At 29.0% G+C, this 25089-nt stretch overlaps 1 protein-coding gene across 1 annotated transcript; it reads right to left on the bottom strand.

Moving 5' to 3' along the window:
- Nucleotides 1-1818: 1818 nt before the first annotated feature.
- On the bottom strand, nt 1819-25089 carry LOC119613704 (cathepsin L). Its single transcript, XM_037969737.1, has 4 exons — nt 24845-25089; nt 21392-21557; nt 3185-3399; nt 1819-3111 (listed from the first exon to the last, which is right to left on the bottom strand). Exons 2-4 carry the CDS (start codon nt 21485-21487, stop codon nt 2403-2405), a joined length of 1020 nt encoding a protein of 339 aa, XP_037825665.1. The 5' UTR covers nt 21488-21557; nt 24845-25089; the 3' UTR covers nt 1819-2402.

Consider the following 25089-nt stretch of genomic DNA (forward strand, 5'->3'; position numbering starts at 1 on the left):
AGACTATAGACTAGATAATAGACTAGACTATAGACTTGATTATAGACTAGACTATAGACTAGACTATAGTCTAGACTATAGACTAGATTATAGACTAGACTAGGCTATAGTCTAGACTAAATTATAGACAAGATTATAGATTCGACTTCAGACTAGTCTATAGACTAGACTAGACCATAGACTAGATTATAGACTAGATTATAGACTAAACTATAGACTAGACTATAGACTAGACTATAGACTAGACTATAGACAAGACTATAGACTAGACTATAGACTAGACTATAGACTAGACTATAGACTAGACTATAGACTAGACTATAGACTAGACTATAGACTAGACTATAGACTAGACTATAGACAAGACTATACTAGACTATAGACTAGACTATAAACTAGACTATAGACTAGACTATAGACTAGACTATAGACTATACTATAGACTAGACTATAGACTAGACTATAGACTAGACTAAGACTAGACTATAGACTAGACTATAGACTAGACTATAGACTAGACTATAGACTAGACTATAGACTAGACTATAGACTAGACTATAGACTAGACTATAGACTAGACTAGACTATAGACTAGACTATAGACTAAACTATAGACTAGACTATAGACTAGACTATAGTAAACTATAGACTAGACTATAGTAAACTATAGACTAGACTAGAATAGACTACATACTAGACAATATACTAAACTATATACTAAACTATAGCCTAGACTATAGACTGAAGACTAGTCTAGACTAGACTATATACTAGTCTATAGACTAGATTATAGACTAAACTGTAGACTAGACTATAGACTGGACTATAGACTAGACTATAGACTGGACTATAGACTAGACTATAGACTGGACTATAGACTAGACTATAGACTGGACTATAGACTAGACTAAATACTGAATTAAAGGCTAGATTATAGACTAGATTATAGACTAGATAATAGACTATACTAAAGACTAGATAATATACTATACTAAAGACTAGATTATAGACAATAGACTAGAATATAGACTAGATGATAGAGATCTTAAAGAATAGACTAAATACTGAACTATAGACTATACTATAGAACTGATGACTAGACTATAGAACTGATAGACTATAGACTAGACTACACACTAGAATAGATTGTAGGCAGGACTATATAGTAGACTTCAGATTAAAGTAAAGACTAGACTATATACTATATTATTTACTATATTCCAGATTCTAATCTAGACTATAGACTAGGCTCGACTTAAGACTACATATATTCATTTTAGTCTAGTATGTATTTTTGTCCATAGTGTAGTCCATAGTCCAACTATAGTCACGGTATAGTCTGTTCTACAGTCCAGACTATAATCTATTATTTAGCCTAGACTATATTCTAGTCAATAACCTATAATCCTATAGTCTGGTCTACAGTGTAATCTATGTTCTTGACCTAAGTTTATTCTTAGTTATAATCTTGTCTAGTCAATTTTGTGGTTTGATCTATAGTCTGGTTTATATAGTCGATAATATATAATAGTCTATAGTGTAATTTATTGTGTAGTATTTAGTCTAATCAATGATGTATCATATAGTCTAGTCTACAGTTGAATCTAGAGCATATTCTACAACCTATTCTGTAGTCTACTAAAGCAAAACTTGGCCTTAACAGGAACAAGGAAGGCCTGTATATATAGGAAATTATTAAATAGTAAAAATTTATACGACGTGATTTCCTTAATAGAAGATCTAAGGGTTTATTTGTTACTGATCTTATCCACTTTCTGCAAAGACCCATAAAAGAACTTAATAAAAACAAAATATTTATTTATATTTTTTTTATAATTTTATTGTTCTTTACACTTTTATTGTTCTATACATATTTTGTTTAAATTAAAATTATAATATGACATCGTTTCGGATTTGAGTTTTCAGTTTCATGGTTTTAAATCCTTTTGTATATGTGATGTTTGTAGTTGGTGTTCAAATTTAAGAAATGGAAAAGTGTTAAAACTTTAAATTATCTGTTGAAATTAATGAATTCTTTAAAAATTTACATATACACACACACATAAAGATAAAACATACATATACAAAAACGTTAGTTTAAAAAGAAAAATAATTCATTTACAAAATGTATTATTAATTCTAGAAAAAAATATTTTTCTTTGTTTTACTTTTTCAATGTCTTTTAAAACTTAGTAAAGCTTTTATTTAATTATATATATAAAAAAAGAACTAAAAGACATATATAGAAATTAATTACATAAATTAAATTTAAAAGTGAAAAAAAGTATAAATTTAAGCAGAATTTAAAATGAATACAAAGTTGTAATTGAAAAAGCAAAGTGATAAATTTGATTAAATAAATGAAAAATTAATTAAAATGAATTAAAAAAGAAAAATTCTTTTTAAACTGTAGGATAACTAGAGGCAGTAGCAATACCACATTGGTTGTCCTTATTACGAGCCATTTTAATGTAGCCATCTTGACCCCAGGTGGTGCCCCAAGAGTTCTTAACCAACCAGTAGTCCATGCCATTTTCATCGGTACCATAGCCTACAACCAAAACACCATGATCCAAGTTTTCAGCATCACATTCGGGTTCATCGTAAACACCTTCACTATACAATTGGAAAGATTCGTGGGAAGCATCGATGGCTACGGAGACGGGACCCAAAGTGGCAACAGCTTGCATCATTTTCTCTTCATTACCTTGGGGTATATCAATGAAACCGGTATCGGTGGCACCAACGGTGGCCTTATTGAAGTGGCAAGAATCGTCAATACCCTCATAAGGATACGATTTTTCGGTATCAATACCACCATTATCCTTAATATAACGGAAGGCATTGTCCATTAAGCCACCATTGCAACCATTGTTGCCATACTTGGTGGAACAATCAACCAAATTCTGTTCACTCAACGAAACCAAAACGCCAGTTTTGCGGAAATGTTGACCCTCCAAGGCACCAGTGGTGGAGAAGGCCCAGCAAGAACCACAATGACCCTGATCCTTAACACCAGTAACGGCACCATGTTGACGCCAATCTACCGACTTGGGTACAGTTACATGAGCGGGGGTAATGAAAGTGGAACCCACTAAACCAGATTGAGAACTGTGTAATTGAAAAAAAGAAGTTTTTATTATTATTTTTTTGTATTTAATTTGTTATTCTCTTTCCGACTTACCGCAATAAGTTACGCAATGTGTTGTTGTAACCATTCATGGTTTCTCTGAATTCATGATTCAACATATCGGCATATTTGTTCAAGCCCAGCTTGTAGGATACTTTGCCTTGAGCATATAATTGATTGTGTTTGGCAATTTTATGGCGATTTTCATTGAAAATCTTCATACGGAAACGTTCCTCAATTTCGTTGACATAGCTTTTACGGTGTTCCAACTGTAATTGAAGAGAAAATATTGAAATTTTTAATCAATATCGAATTTTAAAGGTAAAATTTAAATTTTTAGAAAAAAATTTTATGTCTGGCGAATATTTGATTTATTCTATAGTCTAGTCTATAGTCTAGTCTATAGCCTAGTCTATAGCCAGTCTATAGCCTAGTCTATAGCCTAGTCTATAGCCTAGTCTATAGCCTAGTCTATAGCCTAGTCTATAGCCTAGTCTATAGCCTAGTCTATAGCCTAGTCTATAGCCTAGTCTATAGCCTAGTCTATAGCCTAGTCTATAGTCTAGTCTATAGTCTAGTCTATAGTCTAGTCTATAGTCTAGTCTATAGTCTAGTCTATAGTCTAGTCTATAGTCTAGTCTATAGTCTAGTCTATAGTCTAGTCTATAGTCTAGTCTATAGTCTGGTCTATAGTCTAGTCTATAGTCTAGTCTATAGTCTAGTCTATAGTCTAGTCTATAGTCTAGTCTATTAGTCTAGTCTATAGTCTAGTCTATAGTCTAGTCTATAGTCTAGTCTATAGTCTAGTCTATAGCCTAGTCTATAGCCTAGTCTATAGCCTAGTCTATAGCCTAGTCTATAGCCTAGTCTATAGCCTAGTCTATAGCCTAGTCTATAGCCTAGTCTATAGCCTAGTCTATAGCCTAGTCTATAGCCTAGTCTATAGCCTAGTCTATAGCCTAGTCTATAGCCTAGTCTATAGCCTAGTCTATAGCCTAGTCTATAGCCTAGTCTATAGCCTAGTCTATAGCCTAGTCTATAGCCTAGTCTATAGCCTAGTCTATAGCCTAGTCTATAGCCTAGTCTATAGCCTAGTCTATAGCCTAGTCTATAGCCTAGTCTATAGCCTAGTCTATAGCCTAGTCTATAGTCCTAGTCTATAGTCTAGTCTATAGTCTAGTCTATAGTCTAGTCTATAGTCTAGTCTAGTCTAGTCTATAGTCTAGTCTATAGTCTAGTCTATAGTCTAGTCTATAGTCTAGTCTATAGTCTAGTCTATAGTCTAGTCTATAGTCTAGTCTATAGTCTAGTCTATAGTCTAGTCTATAGTCTAGTCTATAGTCTAGTCTATAGTCTAGTCTATAGTCTAGTCTATAGTCTAGTCTATAGTCTAGTCTATAGTCTAGTCTATAGTCTAGTCTATAGTCTAGTCTATAGTCTAGTCTATAGTCTAGTCTATAGTCTAGTCTATAGTCTAGTCTATAGTCTAGTCTATAGTCTAGTCTATAGTCTAGGTCTATAGTCTAGTCTATAGTCTAGTCTATAGTCTAGTCTATAGTCTAGTCTATAGTCTAGTCTATAGTCTAGTCTATAGTCTAGTCTATAGTCTAGTCTATAGTCTAGTCTATAGTCTAGTCTATAGTCTAGTCTATAGTCTAGTCTATAGTCTAGTCTATAGTCTAGTCTATAGTCTAGTCTATAGTCTAGTCTATAGTCTAGTCTATAGTCTATAGTCTAGTCTATAGTCTAGTCTATAGTCTAGTCTATAGTCTAGTCTATAGTCTAGTCTATAGTCTAGTCTATAGTTTAGTCTATAGTCTAGTCTATAGTCTAGTCTATAGTCTAGTCTATAGTCTAGTCTATAGTCTAGTCTATAGTCTAGTCTATAGTCTAGTCTATAGTCTAGTCTATAGTCTAGTCTATAGTCTAGTCTATAGTCTAGTCTATAGTCTAGTCTATAGTCTAGTCTATAGTCTAGTCTATAGTCTAGTCTATAGTCTAGTCTATAGTCTAGTCTATAGTCTAGTCTATAGTCTAGTCTATAGTCTAGTCTATAGTCCAGTCTATAGCCTAGTCTATAGTCTAGTCTATAGTCAAGTCTATAATCTAGTCTATAATCTAGTCTATATTCTATATTGTCTAGTCTATAGTCTAGTCTATAGTCTAGTCTATATTCTAGTCTATAGTCTAGTTTATAGTCTAGTCTATAGTCTAGTTTATAGTCTAGTCTATAGTCTAGTCTATAGTCTAGTTTATAGTCAAGTCTTTAGTCTAGTCTGTAGTCTACTCTATAGTCTTGTCTTTAGTCTAGTCTATAGTCTAGTCTATAGACTATAGACTATAGACTAGTCTATAGTCTAGTCTATAGTCTAGTCTATATTCTAGTATATAGTCTAGTCTATAGACTAGTCTATAGTCTAGTCTATAGACTAGTCTATAGTCTAGTCTATAGTCTAGTCTATAGTCTAGTCTATAGACTAGTCTATAGTCTAGTCTATAGTCTAGTCTATAGTCTAGTCTATAGTCTAGTCTATAGTCTAGTCTATAGTCTAGTCTATAGTCTAGTCTATAGTCTAGTCTATAGTCTAGTCTATAGTCTAGTCTATAGTCTAGTCTATAGTCTAGTCTATAGTCTAGTCTATAGTCTAGTCTATAGTCTAGTCTATAGTCTAGTCTATAGTCTAGTCTAGTCTAGTCTAGTCTAGTCTATAGTCTAGTCTATAGTCTAGTCTATAGTCTAGTCTAGTCTATAGTCTAGTCTATAGTCTAGTCTAGTCTAGTCTATAGTCTAGTCTTTAGTCTAGTCTATAGTCTAGTTTATAGGCTAGTCTTAGTCTAGTCTATAGTCCAGACTATAGTCTAGTCTATAGTCCAGACTATAGTCTAGTCTATAGTCCAGACTATAGTCTAGTCTATAGTCTAGTTTATAGTCTAGTTTATAGTCTAGTTTATAGTCTATAGTCTAGTTTATAGTATATAGTCTAGTTTATAGTCTAGTATATAGTCTAGTCTATAGACTAGAGTCTAGTCTATAGTCTAGTTTATAGTTTATAGTCTAGTTTATAGTCTAGTATATAGTCTAGTCTATAGTCTAGTCTATAGTCTAGTCTATAGTCTAGTCTATAGTCTAGTCTATAGTCTAGTCTATAGTCTAGTCTATAGTCTAGTTTATAGTCTAGTCTATAGTCTAGTCTATAGTCTAGTTTATAGTCAAGTTTGTAGTCTAGTCTGTAGTCTACTCTATAGTCTTGTCTTTAGTCTAGTCTATAGTCTAGTCTTTAGTATATTCTTTAATCTAGTCTATAGTCTAGTATTTAGTCTAGCCTATAGTCTAGTCTTTAGTGAAGTCTATAATCTAGTCTATAGTGTAGTCTATAATCTAATCTATAGTCTAGACTATAGTCTAGTCTATAATTTTGTCTTTAGTCTAGTCTATAGTTTGTTCTTTAGTCTAGTCTATAATCTAGTGTGTTGTCTAGTCTATAGTCAGGTCTATAGTGTAGTTATCAGTTTAGTTTATTTGAAATTGTAAACCACTACTTTCACAATGAAATGAAAATTTGACATGACTCAAATTTGCATGAACCAAACAAGTTTTGTCATCTTTTTTTTTTGCAATTTCCATATAAAAAGAGTAAAAGAATAGTGCATACCACAAGCCCAATTAACTGCACATATGGAAACTTAATAATGTTTCTATTGTCCAAAGAGTAAAACGAGCTTGGTATAAATACAACACAAAACACCCAGTTTTAATTTTCATTAACAAAACATATTTTCACAAATCGGGCCCCCTGTCTTCTCTAACTACTTCTACAGCCCTAGCAACATTAGCGTATGCTAGTCTAGTGCACATATTTTCTGTTATAAACAGGAAATGCTTGATTATATGGAAAATAAAAGAACCTGACAGTTAACAAGTGAGTGGACACAAAGTAAAGAAAAAAAAAAAACAAGTATTACACACATGTTTTATTTAAATATAGAAATTACTGGGAAATTAAAAATAAGGTAAATCACAAAAGAATGCCTATAGAATATATAATTAAAGGTGGGCAAGGAAGTGAGGTTATTTGGAAGTGGTTGCCGAACAATTTTCTAAACATTAAATTTACAGTTTTATAAAAATCTAAAATATGTAGTTATCTATTTTATGTAGTAATTATTGTTTTTTAATTTACAACCAAGTAACCCAAATTGCCCCAGACTTGCTTATCTTGGTGTTATAACTGCTTACATACACATTTTTGCTGCTTCTCATATCTTTGAAAAAGTCTTTGAGTTTATTGCTTTAAATTATCGAAAACAAACTAAATTATTTAGTTGATACTATTTAATTTATAATGGAAATTAAAATAATGTGTAGTTTGTTTGATTGTTTACAAATATGTAAATAATTTCTTGTTGCTTGATTGATAAGAAAGAAACACTGCAACTGCTACGACTAGTGGGATAGGAATCAATAATGAATAATAATAATACTAGACACTGAACGAAAATTCTCTGAATAACCCATCTCTTGACTCGTCTAGTCTATAAAGTCGACTATAGTCTAAAGTCTAGTTAATAGCCTATATTCTCGACTACATTCTAGTCTGGAGTGCAGCTAATCTGGGGTTTAGTAAGTGTGGTCTAAAGTCTCGCCTAATATCACTCTTTAGTGTCTATTATAAAGTTTCGACAACAGACCTGTCTGAAGTCTTGTATACAGTATATAGTCAATAATCTAAACAATAGTGTAATCTATAATCTAGTCTATAGTCTATTCCATAATCTAGTATAAATCTAGTCTAAAGTCTAGTCCAAAGTCTAGTCTATAGTCTAGTCTACTCTATAGTCTAGTCTATAGTCTAGTCTATAGTCTAGTCTATAGTCTAGTCTATAGTCTAGTCTATAGTCTAGTCTATAGTCTAGTCTATAGTCTAGTCTATAGTCTAGTCTATAGTCTAGTCTATAGTCTGGTCTATAGTCTAGTCTATAGTCTAGTCTATAGTCAAGTCTATAGTCTAGTCTATAGTTTAGTCTATAGTCGAGTCTATAGTCTATTCTAGTCTATTGTCTAGTCTACAGTCCAGTCCATAGTCTAGTCTAGCCTATATTGTAGTCTAGTCTATAGTCCAGTCTATAGTCTAGTCTATAGTCTAGTCTATAGTCTAGTCTATAGTCTAGTCTATAGTCTAGTCTATAGTCTAGTCTATAGTCTAGTCTATAGTCCAGTCTATAGTCTAGTCTAGTCTATAGTCTAGTCTATTGTCTAGTGTATAGTCTAGTCTATTGTCTAGTCTATAGTCTAGTCTATAGTCTAGTCTATAGTCCAGTCTATAGTCTAGTCTATATTCTAGTCTAGTCTATAGTCTATTCTATAGTATAGTCTATAATCTTGTCTATAGTCTAGTCTATAGTCTAGTCTATAGTCTAGTCTATAGTCTAGTCTATAGTCTAGTCTATAGTCTAGTCTATAGTCCAGTCTATAGTCTAGTCTATAGTCTAGTCTATAGTCTAGTCTATAGTCCAGTCTATAGTCTAGTCTATAGTCTAGTCTATAGTCTAGTCTATTGTCTATTCTATAGTCTAGTCTATAGTCTATAGTCTAGTCTATAGACTATATTCTAGTTTAGTATATTGTCTATTCTATAGTCTAGTATATAGTCTTCTCTAAAGTCTGTTCTATAGTCTAATATATAGACTAGTCTAGTCTATCAAAATTCGAACTCTTAAATTCCCAATATTTAAACTTTTCTCTCAGTGTTGGTATAGCAAAACTGTTAGAAAATAAATGCTCTTTAATATGACTTCGCCCCTAATTTCATATCTGTCACTAGACGACGTCAACATTTGGAAAAATCAATACACAATGTTGGAATATGAATCAAATAACTTGATTTGCATTCGTTAGCAAAAACAACAAAAATACAAACAAAGTAATAATGTGTCAAGCACATGTTGTTTGAGCGGCTGACTGGCTGGATGGCTGATTCATTTGTTCTGCAATTATCATATTTAAGTGATTTTCTTTCGAAAGAAAGAGCGAACTAGTGAATGAATGAGTAAAATGATTTATGTTAAAAATTTGTGATGTCACTAGAAATTCTACACAAACAAATCTTTATTTGTTATTGATAAATTATAATTTATTTTAAAGCAAATACATAATAGAGTTCTCTCTAACAGACTTTGGATAAATATGTTAGATGAAGCTGAAAATGTGTTTGAAAGAAAATACTTTACATTTTGTTGTTTTTCGACTAAAAAACATGCGCTTTAGAAAAAGGCGAAATGAATGACAAATTTGGGTGACCTGACAAATTTTACGTACTTTTTATGAATATTAAATCAACGACTAAACGTATGATGTCAAATTGCGATTTGATTTGAAATCAATCTCATACTTAGAAGCTAAAACGTTTGATAAGTTTAATAGTTTGCAAATATGTGGAGCATTGATTAATAGTTAATATTGATAGATTTCGATAAGAATGACATCTATCAGTAGCGGGTTATCAATATTACATTCTATATTGTAGTTTTATATATAAATAATAGCGTTAAATAAACAATTATTTTGTAGAATCTATTTTTTATAAAGACAATTATTTTTTAAGTAATTTAAAAATAAATTTAAAAAAACTGTTTACTTTTTAAACATTTCAATGGTCACAATTTACATTTTTACTAATGAAACTATTACTAAATTTATATATAGAAGAAAATATATAAACAAATCTATTAACACAACCATTTGTTGGTCAATGCAATAGAATGCCAATGAATTAGAAATAAAAACAAAAACTTTATTCAAAAAAGCAAAAACGTGTGACAATATCACCCCCTTTTATCACACAAACACACATCTGATCTGTTTACAAAAAAAAAAAACGACGATCTATATTAAGAGCACATTTTTTTCATATGCGGACATTTCAACAGACTTGTAGTAAATTTTCAATTAATTTAATTAAAATAAATTGACAGTTTTAAATGCTTGAAATTGCATTACACTTTAATTCTATTCCATAGTAGAGATTAGCACCGCCACCAGTCAAATTGTCTGAGGAAGTGTGTGAGAGAGTTAGAAGGAATGAAGAAGATTCGTAATGATTAATTTATAAAAGTCGATTTAGGGGAGACAAATAATGTTTATTTACGACACAATATTAATTTTGTCAAGTTCTCAGCTAAGGCGTAGAACATAAACGATCTAGAATTGCTTGATAATGTGGAATTTTAATTAAGATCGTTATTTGTAAAGAATTGATAATTTCTAATGTTTTTTTTTGGTATTTGTTGATCGAATTAGATTAATCGCAGAGCAAAAATCTATAAGGAATTACAGTAGATTGTGACAGTTACAGTGACTACAAACTAGACTATAGACTGGACTATAGACTTGATTATAAACTAGACTATAGACTGACTACAGACTATAAACTAGATAATAGACTATAGACTGGATTATAGACTAGGCTGTAGACTAGATTATAGACTAGACTATGGACTAGACTATAGAATAGACTACACAATAGACTATACACCAGACTATACCCCAGTCTATAGACTAGACTATGGACTAGAATATAGAATAGACTTGACTAAAGACTAGACTATAGAATAGACTTGACTATAGACAAGACTATAGACTAGACTATAGACTAGACTACAGACTAGACTATAGACTATACTATAAACTTATAGACTGTACTATAAACTAGACTATAGACTAGACGATAGACTAGATTATAGACTAGAATAGACTATAAAATAGACTATACACTAGACTATAGACTAGACTATAGACTAGACTATAGACTAGACTATGGACTAGACTATAGACTAGACTATGGACTAGACTATAGACTAGACTATAACTAGACTTTAGACTAGACTATAGACTAGACTTTCGACTAGACTATAGACAAGACAATAGACTAGACTATAGACTAGACTATAGAATAGACTATGGACTAGACTACAGACTAGACTATAGACTATACTATAAACTTATAGACTGTACTATAAACTAGACTATAGACTAGACGATAGACTAGATTATAGACTAGAATAGACTATAAAATAGACTATACACTAGACTATAGACTAGACTATAGACTAGACTATAGACTAGACTATGGACTAGACTATAGACTAGACTATGGACTAGACTATAGACTAGACTATAACTAGACTTTAGACTAGACTATAGACTAGACTTTCGACTAGACTATAGACAAGACAATAGACTAGACTATAGACTAGACTATAGAATAGACTATGGACTAGACTATAGACTAGATTATAGACTAAACTATAGACTAGACTATAGACTACATTATAAACTAGACTATAGACTACACTATAGACTAGGCTATATACTAGACTAGAGACTATAGACGAGACTAGAGACTAAAATATAGAATAGACTATAAACTAGACTACAGTTAGATTATAGACTATACTATAGACTAGACTATAGACTAGACTATAGACTAGACTATAGACTAGACTACAGACTAGACTATAGACTAGACTATAGACTAGACTATAGACTAGACTATAGACTAGACTATAGACTAGACTATAGACAAGACCATAGACTAGACTATAGACAAGACTATAGACTAGACTATAGACTAGACTATAGACTAGACTATAGACTAGACTATAGACTAGACTATAGACTAAACTATAGACTAGACTATAGACTAGACTATAGACTAGACTATAGACTAGACTATAGACTTGACTATAGACTAGACTATAGACTAGACTATATACTAGACTATACTAGACTATAGACTAGACTATAGACTAGACTATAGACTAGACTATACTATAGACTGGACTATAGACTAGACTATAGACTAGACTGGACTATAGATTAAAGACTAAAAACCAGATTATAGACTAGACTATAAAATATAATATAAACGAGACTAGACTATATTATAGACTAGACTATAGACAAAACTATCGATAAGACTATAAATAAGACTACAGATTAGACTATAGACTAGACTATAGATTAGACTATAGACTAAACCATAGACTAGACCATAGACTAGACTTTAGATAAGACTATAGATTAGACTATAGACTAGACTATACACTAGACCATAGACTAGACTATAGACTAGACTACAGATTAGACCATAGACTAGACTATAGACTAGACCATAGACTAGACTATAGACTAGACCATAGACTATACTACAGACTAGACAATAGACTAGACCATAGACTAGACTATAGACTAGACCATGGACTAGACTATAGTCTAGACTATAGACAAGACTATAGACTAGACCATAGACTAGACCATAGACTAGACTATAGACTAGACTATAGACTAGACTATAGACTAGACTATAGACTAGACTATAGACTAGACTATAGACTAGACTATAGACTAGACTATAGATTAGACTATAGAATAGACTATAGACTAGACCATAGACTAGACCTTAGACTAGACTATAGATAAGACTATAGATAAAACGATAGATTAGACTATAGACTAGACCATAGACTAGACTATAGACTAGACCATAGACTAGACTATAGACTAGACCATAGACTAGACTATAGACTAGACTATAGACAATAAACTAGACTATAAACTATACTATACACTAGACTATACACTAGGCTATAAACTAGAAACAAAACAGTGTACAAAACTGAAGTCGAAACTATAAACTAGTCCATTGTTTGAACTTTGTGAATTCATTGTAAATTGATTAATTTCATCTCAAAACTGCCAGAAATTACTAATAAAACATTTAAAAAATTAACTTTTTCATGAACTTATCATACAGTTCATAAATTTTATTTCATTATTTTCTATTATAAATTCATTTCATTGCTTCTGGATTATTACTCTTATTAATTGTTTTGCGCAACTAATTGTTTAAATAATTAACACGTTTTTTTAATTACTAAAAATTTATAAAAAAAATGCACAAAGATAAACAGATTTTTATTAAAGAAAAATTCTCTATTTAGTTGTAAAGTTTAAGTTATAAAATATAAACTTATTAATAAACATGATGTGATAAATAAAAAAAATAATAAGAATGGCAAATATTGAAATTTAAAAAATAAAAAGAAAAATTTTACTAAAAAAAATCCAAACTAGCGGCAATATAGATTACCAAATTAAGCTTAATTATTATAGTTATAAAATCATAGAAAAATAGGAAAATCTTTAAAACTTAAAGATTTTCTAGTATACAAGCTACACGAGGTCTCTACTTATAATAGAGAAATGCACTTTTTATTGAACGTACTTTTTGTTTTGCTTAAACACGGCACAAACTTAACAGCTAATTATAGGGTTTTGTCCATTTACACACAGAATTCGTTGGGTTATTCGCTGGACTTGTTTTGTTTATTGATTTGAAAGCAAAATCATCATAGTCTTTGCATTTCAATGCCTGCCTCAGTATCTTCCGTATTTTTGGTTTGGGGTGTTTCTGCACAAAACGGTTGACTGGCTGCCGGTTCTTCTTGATTTGTATTGTATTGTTCATAGACAACATTACGGCGTTTCCTAAGGATGATGTATAAAATAACGCCATTTATCAGGAACAAGACAGTCACTATGATGGCCGGTATAATAATGTCAGTGACAACATCGAGTTCTTTATTTTCAAAAACCATTTTGTTTGATTTTTATTTAATTATTTAGTTAAAATTTTGTTTTAAAACAAATTGTCACAAAAATTTACACTTTATTTAAGTTTTTTTTCGGTATTTATTTTTTGCTTAGATAATTTTTCTTTTAGTATTACGTTTTGTTTTTTAGTGTTTTTGTTTAGCTTATCATTTTTTTGTTGGTTTTCTTTTTTTAAAGAAAAGAACTAAAATATTTTAAATCAAAAAAAATGTTTGTCTTGCTGATAAATCGTAAGGCAACGCAATGAAATTGAAATGAAATAAAACAACCAAACTATAGCAAGACTAATACTACTGAGGGTTGGAATACTGGCGCTGGTATTATCACAAAACAACACATACATTACGTCGAAGAGTACACTACTAACAACCAACAACAAAAAAATGAATAGGCAGCAGGCAAAAAAATATTCACGAAAATTTTGAAATAGTGATGGTGCATTATAAGAAGGTACTTTTTTTGTAGAAAAGTACTAAAGTACTAAAATACTTTTGTTAAACTTTGACAACAACATTGTTTAGACTTGAATATAGATTATGTAATGGATTATATTAGAGATTTGACTATAGACTAGACAATAGACTAAACTACAGAATGGACTTTAAACTAAACTATAGTCTGGACGGTAAACTAAACTATAGGCTGGGCTATAGACTAAGCTATAGTTAGGACAATAGACTATAATCTGGATTAACTAAACTAAAGTCTAGACTTAAGACTAAAATACTGTTCTATAGACTTAGCTATAGACTAAACTATATACTAAACTGTATACTGAAATATAGACTAAACTATAGTCTGGACTATAGTCTAAAATATAGACTAAAACATAGTCTAAACTATAGACTAAAACATAGTTTAAACTATAGACTAAACTATAGTTTAAACTATAGACTAAACTATAGTTTAAACTATAGACTAAACTATAGTTTAAACTATAGACTAAACTATAGTTTAAACTATAGACTAAACTATATTCTGGACTATAGACTAAACTATAGTCTGGACTATAGACTAAACTATAGTCTGGACTATAGACTAAACTATAGTCTGGACTATAGACTAAACTATAGTCTGGACTGTAGACTAAACTATGGTCCGGATTATACACTCAACTATATTCTGGACTATAGACTAAACTATATTCTGGACTATAGACTAAACTATAGTCCGGGCTATAGACTAAACTATAGTCTGGACTATAGACTAAACTATAGTCTGGACTATAGACTAAACTATAGTCTGGACTTTAGACTAAACTATAGTCTGGACTTTAGACTAAACTATGGTCCGGACTATACACTATGTTATAGTCTAGACTGTAGACTATAGTCTGGACTATAGACTAAACCATAGTGTAGACTAAACTATAAATTGAACTTTAGACAAAACTATAGCCTAAACCATAGTCTGGACAATTGACTAAACTAATGTTTGGATTATAAACTAAACTATAGTCTGGACTATATTCTAAACAAAACTCTGGACTATAGACTAAACTAAAGTCTGGACTATAGACTAAACTAAAGTCTGGACTATAGACTAAACTATAGTCTGGACTATAGACTAAACTATAGTCTGGACTATAGACTAAACTATAGTCTGGACTATAGACTAAACTATAGTCTGGACTATAGACAATGCTATAGTAGGGGCTATAGACAATGATATAGTCTGGACTATAGACATTGCTATAGTCTAGACTATAGACATTGCTATAGTCTGAACTATAAACATTGCTATAGTCTGAACTATAGACTAAACTATAGTCTGGACTATAGACTAAACTATAGTCTGGACCTTAGACTATACTATAGTCTGAACTATAGACTAAACTATATATAGTTTCAACTGTAGACAATACTATAAGTGTGTAGACATAACAAATATTATTTAAAAACCCTCCCCTTAGTTAAAAAAAACGCCCCTTAATTTGGTACCACTTAATCATCTCTATTGCTATAAATTGCCTACGTCTGGTCTGCTGGTTTATTATGTGTAGTTATTGTTGTTTTCTGTTAGTATATTTGCAATTTTTGTTTATCACAAGTTATCAGCATAAAAACCAGCAACAACGTCAAAGAAAAAAACCCACAAAAAGAAATCAAGAATATGTTCCAACAAAATTTACCATAAATCCACCAAGTTTCTCAACAAACCAAACTATTCGCAGCAATTGCATTGAGAAAGAGAGAGAGAGAGAGAAAATAAAACAAAAGTTGGAAATAAGCCGGTCTCCTGTAAGGGTACTTAAAGCGGTCATAAATGATACTAATTGTGTCTGCAAGTATGGATAGCAATAACCTTTTAATGTTTTGCAAATAATGTTCCAAAATATAGGCAGGTAAAAATAGAAGTATGTATGTACTGAGTAACTGAACATTTATGCTCAAAAGAAATTTTCTATAATTAGATATTTGTTGCAAATAAATTGCGGCCAAAACCGTGGACTTTTTTCTTCAATTTTCCATTTAAACAAAAATAAACAGTGGTCAACAGAAATCTGGAAAAGTTGGGTTTTAAGAGTAATTTTTATGATCTCTAAAAGAGTTTTTGTTTTTAAAGAGTAATTTATTTTTGTAAGCCTTAACATAGGCAATAGATTTGTGTTCAATTTGTTAAGTAGACTTGCACAGTGTTTATCAAAAGTTTTAAAAACGAATTTGTAAAAATGTAAAATGTAAGAAGAGCAACAAAGTTGTTTTTTTTTTCAAAAATGTAATAAAATTTTTATTGTTTAGGGAGTTGAATAATTACATTTAAACAATTTGTTAAGAATTTTATAATAAACCATTATATGTTAAATTGAAACCCTAACCAAAAATGAGATATTAAGAAAAGTAAAGTATGTCATTTATAAAAATCGATACAAAAGCAAATAAAAATATTAAAATAAACAGCAAATAAACAAATAATAACTGGAACTTTGGGGGGTTTAATCACCTTCTATAAATGCTTAAACAAAATACTATTTGAATAAGACAATTACTCATAACAGGTTTAATAACATGATATTTTTGCAATATTTAAATTGAAATGCGATATTGGACTGAGGGGTTAAACCCGTAATTCGATTCGAAAGGAAACGGTTTTTAATGGGAAATTTTGAAATTTAAATAAAACTTTCAGTGTTTGAATATCTAAATTGATCAAAAATATCATGAAATTTTACAATTTTTCTGTAATTTAATAGGAGAGTTAAAAATGTATGATTTTGTCAATGTTCGAAAATTTCGAAATTAATTTTGAATTTTCGAAAATCATTAAAAATGCACAAAATTGAAATATAAATACAAATTTCATCTTGAATTTAATTAAAAAGCACTTTTTAGCAATATTTTCTGATTTTCGAAATATGTATTCGAAATTAAGTTCGAATTTTCGAACATCTTTAAAAAAGCACAAAATTGAAACATAAACATAAATTTCAACTTGATTTTAAATAAAAATCTAATTTTAGCTATATTTTCCAAGTTCGAAATTAAGTTCGAATTTTCGAACATTGCTAAAATTGCAGAAAATTGCAAAATTCAAACAAATTTCTTCGCAAATTTAATTAAAAATCACTTTTTAGCAAAATTTTCCAAGTTCGAAAATTTTGAAATTAAGTTCGAATTTTCGAACATCACTAGAATTAACAAAAATTTTAAAATTCAAACAAATTTCATTGCAAATACTAATAAAAATCACATTTTAGCATTAATTACGAAGTTCGAAAATTTCGAAATTAAGTTCGAATTTTCCAACATTGCTAAAATTGCAGAAAATTGTAAAATTCAAACAAATTTCTTCGCAAATTTAATTAAAAATCACTTTTTAGCTAAATTTTCCAAGTTCGAAAATTTTGAAATTAAGTTCGAATTTTCGGACATCACTAGAATTAACAAAAATTTTAAAATTCAAACAAATTTCATTGCAAATACTAATAAAAATCACATTTTAGCATTAATTGCGAAGTTCGAAAATTTCGAAATTAAGTTCGAATTGAAATTGAATTGTAAAATTCAAACAAATTTCATTGCAAATACAAATAAAAATCACATTTTAGCATTAATTACGAAGTTAGAAAATTTCGAAATTGATTTCGAATTTTCGAACATTGCTAAAATTGCAGAAAATTGTAAAATTTAAACAAATTTCATTGCAAATACAAATAAAAATCACATTTTAGCATTAAATACGAAGTTCGAAAATTTCGAAATTAAGTTCGAATTTTCGAATGTTGCTAAAATTGCAGAAAATTCAAAAATTCATAGAAAAATATTAATATTTAAACAGATTTTACCTCAAATTTTAATAAAAATAACTCTTTGGCCATATTTTCTATGTTCGAAAAATTCGAAATTAAGTTCGAAAAGCTCGAACATTGCCAAAATTGCTCAAAATTTTAAACTTAAGCAAAATTTACACTTATATAAAGTTAAATCTTAAAATTTAACAAAATTTTCAATGTTCGAAAATGTAAAATTTCGAAAAAATCTTAAAAATTCGAAAATTTTTCTAAAATTTAAAGAAAAAGTAACAAAAATTTAGATTTTCTATTGTAATTTATAAAGTAGAAGAGGAAATTAGTGATTTTAGCTAAGTCCGAAAAATTCGAAATTAAGTTCCAATTTTCAAATATCATGGAAAAATGCCGCAAATTTAAAAATACAAAGAAATTAGTCATTGAAAACTCACTTTTAAGTTAAATGTTAAAGTTCGAATGTGAAAATTTTAATGAAAATCTTTTAATTTCCAAAAAATGTATAAGTTATCCTGGAATTTCTGAAAATTTAAAAGGAAATATTCAAAATTAATAGAATATTCATTCAATCATTGCTTATTCCTTAACAAATTGTTCAAAATTCATTCAAACTTATCAATCTATTCCTTTTCTTTTGATGACGTGTTTGAAATCTGGGTTAATAAACAGCCATCATCATCACATGTCATGACAATGTGAGCTGCGAAATGTGACTTAAAACAGCAGATTGGAAAGTTTATTGCTTGGTACAATGTACCATAATGATAATGCCTTTAGCTGTGCTGTTATTGTTTGAGCACAAAGTTGATAAGCTTCAAGTCTGGCTGGAATTTTCATAAAATTATTAAATGAATTTTTTTATCATTATAATTATCCATGCGTTTATACTTTGTAAAACAGAAGTTTTAAAAACACAAAGTCTGTATGAATCTGTTATCTTGGAAAGTTTTAAATTCCTTTATCATGCTTTAAAAACGCATGAAATTTGAGAACTTTTAATGTTCATATTAATGCAAACTATGAAATTCTTATTTGCTTTTATCGCTCTTTTTTAAAAAAAAAGCATATAATTTCAATATTTCAAGGGTATCAAGAAATATTGTTAAAATTTACATGCAGACTGTTAGAATCAACTATAGTTTTATGGCAAATTCATTTAGATTTCATTTCGCATTTAAATTGTTTATAAGTTTATTATTATTGTTTTGTTTCATATTTTTGTCTTATCAATGCAATGGCGTTGTAGTTTGTATTTAATCATCTATTTTTGCGTTCTACGTGAGTCTACATACACTATTAAAATGGGTCATTATACTTTCTGTTATGCTCGAAATGAAAAAACAATTCCTGCTATTATTAACATTTATTTGTTATTTCCTTATCATTGTTTTGTTTTAATTATAAATCAATTGATTACAAAGATATTAACACAATTTTAAAACTTTTTTTAAAATATTTTAAGAAAACGAACTAAAATCTCGTGAACATGAATAAATTTTAAGAAAACTTTTTAAAATCTCTATAAAATCCTTAAATTTTATAAAATTTTGAAGTAATTCCGAAAGAAAAACTGATTTTCGAAATGTTCGAAAATTTGGAAATTAATTTCGAATTTTCGAACATCACTAAAAATGCACAAAATTGTGAAAAAATATAAAATTTCATCAAATTTTTGTGAAAAAATAAATAAAAATCACTTTTCAGCAAAATTTTACGAAGTTCGAAAATTTCGAAATTAAGTTCGAATTTTCAAAAATCGCTAAAAATGCACAAAATTGTGGAAAAATTTAAAAATTCAAACAAAATTCTGCGTAAAATTTAATAGAAATCACTTTTTAGCAATATTTCGATAATTTTCGAAATTAAGTTTGAATTTTCGAACATCATTAAAATTGCAAAAAAATACAAAATTCAAATAAATTCCAACTTTAACTTAAATAAAAATCAAATTGTAGCCATATTTTCGAAGTTTGAAAATTTCGAAATTAAGTTCGAATTTTCGAACAACACTAAAAATGCAGAAAATTGCAAAATTCTAATAAATTTCAACTATATGTAATGAAATAAAAATCACTTTTTAGCCATAATTTTGAAGATCGAAAATTTCGAAATTAAGTTCCAATTTTCGAACATCACTAAAATTGCAGAAAATTATAAAATTCAAATAAATTTCATTGCAAATTTAAATAAAAATCACTTTTTAGCCATATTTTCGAAGTTTGAAAATTTCGAAATTAAGTTCGAATTTTCAAACAACGCTAAAAATGCAGAAAATTGCAAAATTCTAATAAATTTCAACTCTAAATGAAATAAAAATCACTTTTTTAGCCATATTTTTGAAGATGGAAAATTTCGAAATTAAATTCGAATTTTCGAACATCACTAAAATTGCAGAAAATTGTAAAATTCAAACAAATTTCATTGCAAATTGAAATAAAAATAAATTTTTAGGAAAATTTTAATGTTCGAAAATTTTCGAAATTAAGTTCGAATTTTCGAACATCACTAAAATTGAAGAAAATTAAAAAATTCAAACAAATTTCAATTCTAACATAAATAAAAATCACTTTTTAGCCATATTTTTGAAGTTCGAATATTTCGAAATTAAGTTCGAATTTTCGAACATCGCTAATATTGCAGAAAATTCAAAAATTCAAACTAATTTTAACTCTAACTTAAATAAAAATCTCATTTTAGCATTATTTTCCAAGTTCGAAAATTTCGAAATTAAGTTCGAATTTTCAAATATCACGGAAAAATGCAGCAAAATTTAGAAAAACTAACAAATTGCGACACAAATTTTTTAAAATCTCACTTTTAACTAATAATTTGCAAGTACGAATAATTAAATTTTTATAAAAATCACAAAAACTTTTGATATTTTAAAAAATTTTAAAAATTGTGTAAAATTTATAAAGTAGAAGAGGAATATATTTAGTTAAGTTCGAAAAATTCGGCTTTAAAAAGTTGTGTAAAATTTGTTTGAAATCCTTAGTTCTTTGTGAAGGTTTTTGTTTTTGTTCTTAAATTTCTATCAATTTATAAAGTTTGTAATTTGAGTTAATTTATGACTAAACATTGTTTAAACAAATAATTATAAAGTAATTTTAAAGTGAATGATAAGCCATTAATAAAATGACTAATAACTATGTTTTTGTTTGTTTATTGCCCCTAAACAAAGAATGTTTTTGTAGAATTGCATTTTTTTTAATAACTAAAGCAAATGTTTTGTTTAAACAACAAACAATAACAACAACTTAAACTAAATGAATTGTTTAAAAAAACCCCCTCGTTGTACTAGGCATGTTTCATTTTGCGTGTCTTTAAATCAATTTTAACTTACCTTATAGGTATGCCATTCTTCTTTGGAAAGATCTGTCAAAGAAACAGCCTGAGCTAAGGCTACAAAAGCCAATAATAAGGCTAATACTGTACGCATTTTGGTTGCTGTTAAAGTTGAGAATACCTCAGGGTAATGTAGATGTTAAGAGGTGAGGTTTTTTTAAATGCTAAAAGAAAAATAAAACAGTAAATTTAATAAAATGATGAAATTTTTAAACTAAAAGCTTTTAGTTTCCTAAAAAAAAACAATTTTGTATCTTTTTTTAATTGCTTTGTTACCAATTATTTATAGAAACTAAAAAATAACTTTTTTAACATTCATTCAATCATATTGAAGTCATTCAATAGAACACTTAGCTGTCAGCTGAGTGTTTAACGTAAATTCTATAGCAATTAAGTTAAAGTTTGTTTTTACGAGAGCTTTTTTAATTTCACACTAGTTAACTAAATAATAAATAAATATCTATTTTAATACAAAAGTTAGAGTAAAGCTTTTAATTTGTACTTTACAAAATGTTACTCTTTTTTTAACATTGAAACGTTTTAACAAAAGCTGTTTGCAAAAAACAGGTTTGGAATTTTAATTAAAAATAAACTGGGAATTTGTTTAAAATAAAATATTTAAAAAAATGTAAACAACACCAAAAGTTTTAAAAAAAGTTATTAGGCCTAAGAAATATTGTTTTAAAGGGAGTTTTCAATACATTTTTTATCTATAAATCACTTTTTAATAGAAACAAGGGGAAGACAAACTAAATATAATTAATTTTGTTTAACTTGAGATAAAGGGAAAGTATTTGTTATTTGTTTACAATTGATAGACGAAACTTATTAAAAACAAAAAAACTGGTTTGTTTAAAATAAAATTTGCAAAGTCCCCCTTTCTTTTGTATTATGTTATTTTATTTGTTGTTATCTTTATTATCGGCTAAAGTCGATTTTATCGTCTCTTTTCTTTACACATATTAAAACAAAAAGAACACACACTTTTATAGATCTAGTTCAGTTCTGCCTCCGTTCTTGTTCATTTAGTAGTTTATTTCCAGTTCAGTTCTTTTTCAATTCTTGTTCAGTTCTAGTTCTACTGGAGTTCAGTTCCTGTTCTTCTTCAGTAACAGTTAAGTTCTAGTTCAGTTGTGGTGATGTTACACTTCACATCTAATTCAGTTCTACATCTGCTCTAGTTCAGTTGCAGTGATGTTCTACTTCATTTCTAATTCAGTTCTAGATCAGCTCTAGTTCAGTTCTAATTCAGTTCTAGTTCAATTCTTCTGCTCAGGTTTAGTTCTAGTTCAGTTCTAGTCTAGTGAAGTTCTACATATTTCAGTTCTGTGAAGTTCTATTTCTGTTTTAGTTTTAGTTCAGATCTAGTTCAATTCTAGTTCAGTTCTAGTTCAATTCTAGTTCAGTTCTCATTCAGTTCTAGTTCAGTTCTACTTCAGTACTGGTTCAGTTCTAGTTCAGTTCTCATTCAGTTCTATTTCAATTCTACTTCAGTACTGGTTCAGTTCTAATTCAGTTCTAGTTAAGTTCTCATTCAGTTCTAGTTCTGTTCTAGTTCAGTTCTAGTTCAGTTCTATTTCAGTTCTATTTCAGTTCTATTTCAGTTCTATTTCAGTTCTAGTTCAGTTCTGGTTAAGTTCTCATTCTGTTCTAGTTCAGTTCTAGTTCAGTTCTAGTTCAGTTCTAGTTCAGTTCTAGTTCAGTTCTAGTTCAGTTCTAGTTCAGTTCTAGTTCAGTTCTAGTTCAGTTCTAGTTCAGTTCTAGTTCAGTTCTAGTTTTGTTCTAGTTCAGTTCTAGTTAAGTTCTCATTCAGTTCTAGTTCAGTTCTAATTCAATTATAGTTCTGTTCTAGTTCAATTCTAGTTCAGTTCTTGTTCAGTTCTAGTTCAGTTCTAGTTCAGTTCTAGTTCAGTTCTAGTTCAGTTCTAGTTCAGTTCTAGTTCAGTTCTAGTTCAGTTCTAGTTCAGTTCTAGTTCAGTTCTAGTTCAGTTCTAGTTCAGTTCTAGTTCAGTTCTAGTTCAGTTCTAGTTCAGTTCTAGTTCTAGTTCAGTTCTAGTTCAGTTCAGTTCGTTCTAGTTCAGTTCTAGTTCAGTTCTAGTTCAGTTCTAGTTCAGTTCTAGTTCAGTTCTAGTCAGTTCTAGTTCAGTTCTAATTCAATTATAGTTCTGTTCTAGTTCAATTCTAGTTCAGTTCTTGTTCAGTTCTAGTTCAGTTCTAGTTCAGTTCTAGTTCAGTTCTAGTTCAGTTCTAGTTCAGTTCTAGTTCAGTTCTAGTTCAGTTCTAGTTCAGTTCTAGTTCAGTTCTAGTTCAGTTCTAGTTCAGTTCTAGTTCAGTTCTAGTTCAGTTCTAGTTCAGTTCTAGTTCAGTTCTAGTTCAGTACTAGTTCAGTTCTTGATTAGTTCTAGTTCAGTTCTTGTTCAATTATAATTCAGTTCTATTTCAGTTCTAATTAAGATCTAGTTAAATTATAGTTTAGTTCTGTTTCAGTTCTAGTTCTATTCTAACTCAGTTCTAGTTCTTTTCTAGTTCTTGGTCAGATATAGTTCGGTTCTAGTTCAGTTCTATATCAATTCTAGTTTAGTTTCTAGTTTATTTCTACTTCTCTTCTGTTTTAGTTCTAGTTTATTTCTACTTCACTTCTGTTTCAGTTCTAGTTCATTTCTACTTCACTTCTGTTTCAGTTTAAGTTCAGTTCTAGTTTAGTTCTAATTCGGTTCTACTTCAGTTCTAATTCAGTTCTAGTTTAAACAAAACAAAATCTTCCAACTGAAAAAAACAGTAATTTTAAAAACCAATTTAAATCTAAACAAAAATACAATGAATTTCTCCAATTTTCATTAAAATTTCCAGGTAAAATTGAGAAACTATTATAAAAAAAACCTAGATGAGTTAAAAGATCCAAATTGTGATAAAAAATTACAAACACACGTATACGCCCCCTTTTGCTGATAAGCCTATAACATTCTAAATTTTCTATAATACGTGGCTAGTTAATTTTATCCTGTACTGTACATTTTTTGACAATTTCCTGGCAACTCTTGTGTATTTTCTAACGGGATTCTAAGAAAAAAGAAGCAACTAGTCAATAGAAAAAAAACAAAAGCAAGGTACAGTTAATAAAGAAAAATAAATAATTTTAATAAATAATTAAAATAATAAATTTTTCTATAACATAAACCGAAAACAAAACACTTTTACTAAAACGCAATTAAATAAACAAAAGGTTTATGCAAACGCAACCGTAAATACTCATCTAGTCTAAACAATCTAACAGAAATCAAATACCGCTTCAACAATAATTGCCTTGTCATTTTTTTTTTAAATCTTTATGTTTATTTTAAATGAGTTCCTTTATTCTATAAATATATGACGCAATATAAAATTTCTTTTTAAAAACTTTACTTTTTCAATAAAATAACCAATAGCAGGAGATGGAACCACAACCACTTACCAATTTAATTAGTCTTTCTTATTTCTTTGTTGTTTTTCTATCGGCTATATATTATACACAATAAATTTATTTACTTTTTATTAATAATTATTTTATTTTATAACTAATTGACCACCAACTTGTTTAAAATACAATTTGTTAATAAACAACGAAATTGCATGAACAATGCAAGAAACTTCGGCTTTTTTTTTCTTAACAAATAACAGGGTTGGATTATTGCGTAGCGTTTTGTTTATGTTTATAAA

The sequence above is a fragment of the Lucilia sericata genome, unplaced genomic scaffold (genome assembly GCF_015586225.1).
Source record: "Lucilia sericata isolate MDLA Ls3-8-SP2 unplaced genomic scaffold, ASM1558622v1 Contig002255F_arrow, whole genome shotgun sequence".
NCBI lineage: Eukaryota > Metazoa > Arthropoda > Insecta > Diptera > Calliphoridae > Lucilia > Lucilia sericata.

Bases quoted from the DNA above. Each gene is read 5' to 3' on its own strand.
- LOC119613704 (XM_037969737.1), bottom strand. From the start codon at position 21,487: ATGCGTACAGTATTAGCCTTATTATTGGCTTTTGTAGCCTTAGCTCAG. The intron at 3,400-21,391 runs GTAAGTTAAAAT...CTTCAATTACAG, and splicing joins AAGAATGGCATACCTATAAG to TTGGAACACCGTAAAAGCTA. The intron at 3,112-3,184 runs GTAAGTCGGAAA...TCAATTACACAG, and splicing joins ACATTGCGTAACTTATTGCG to TTCTCAATCTGGTTTAGTGG.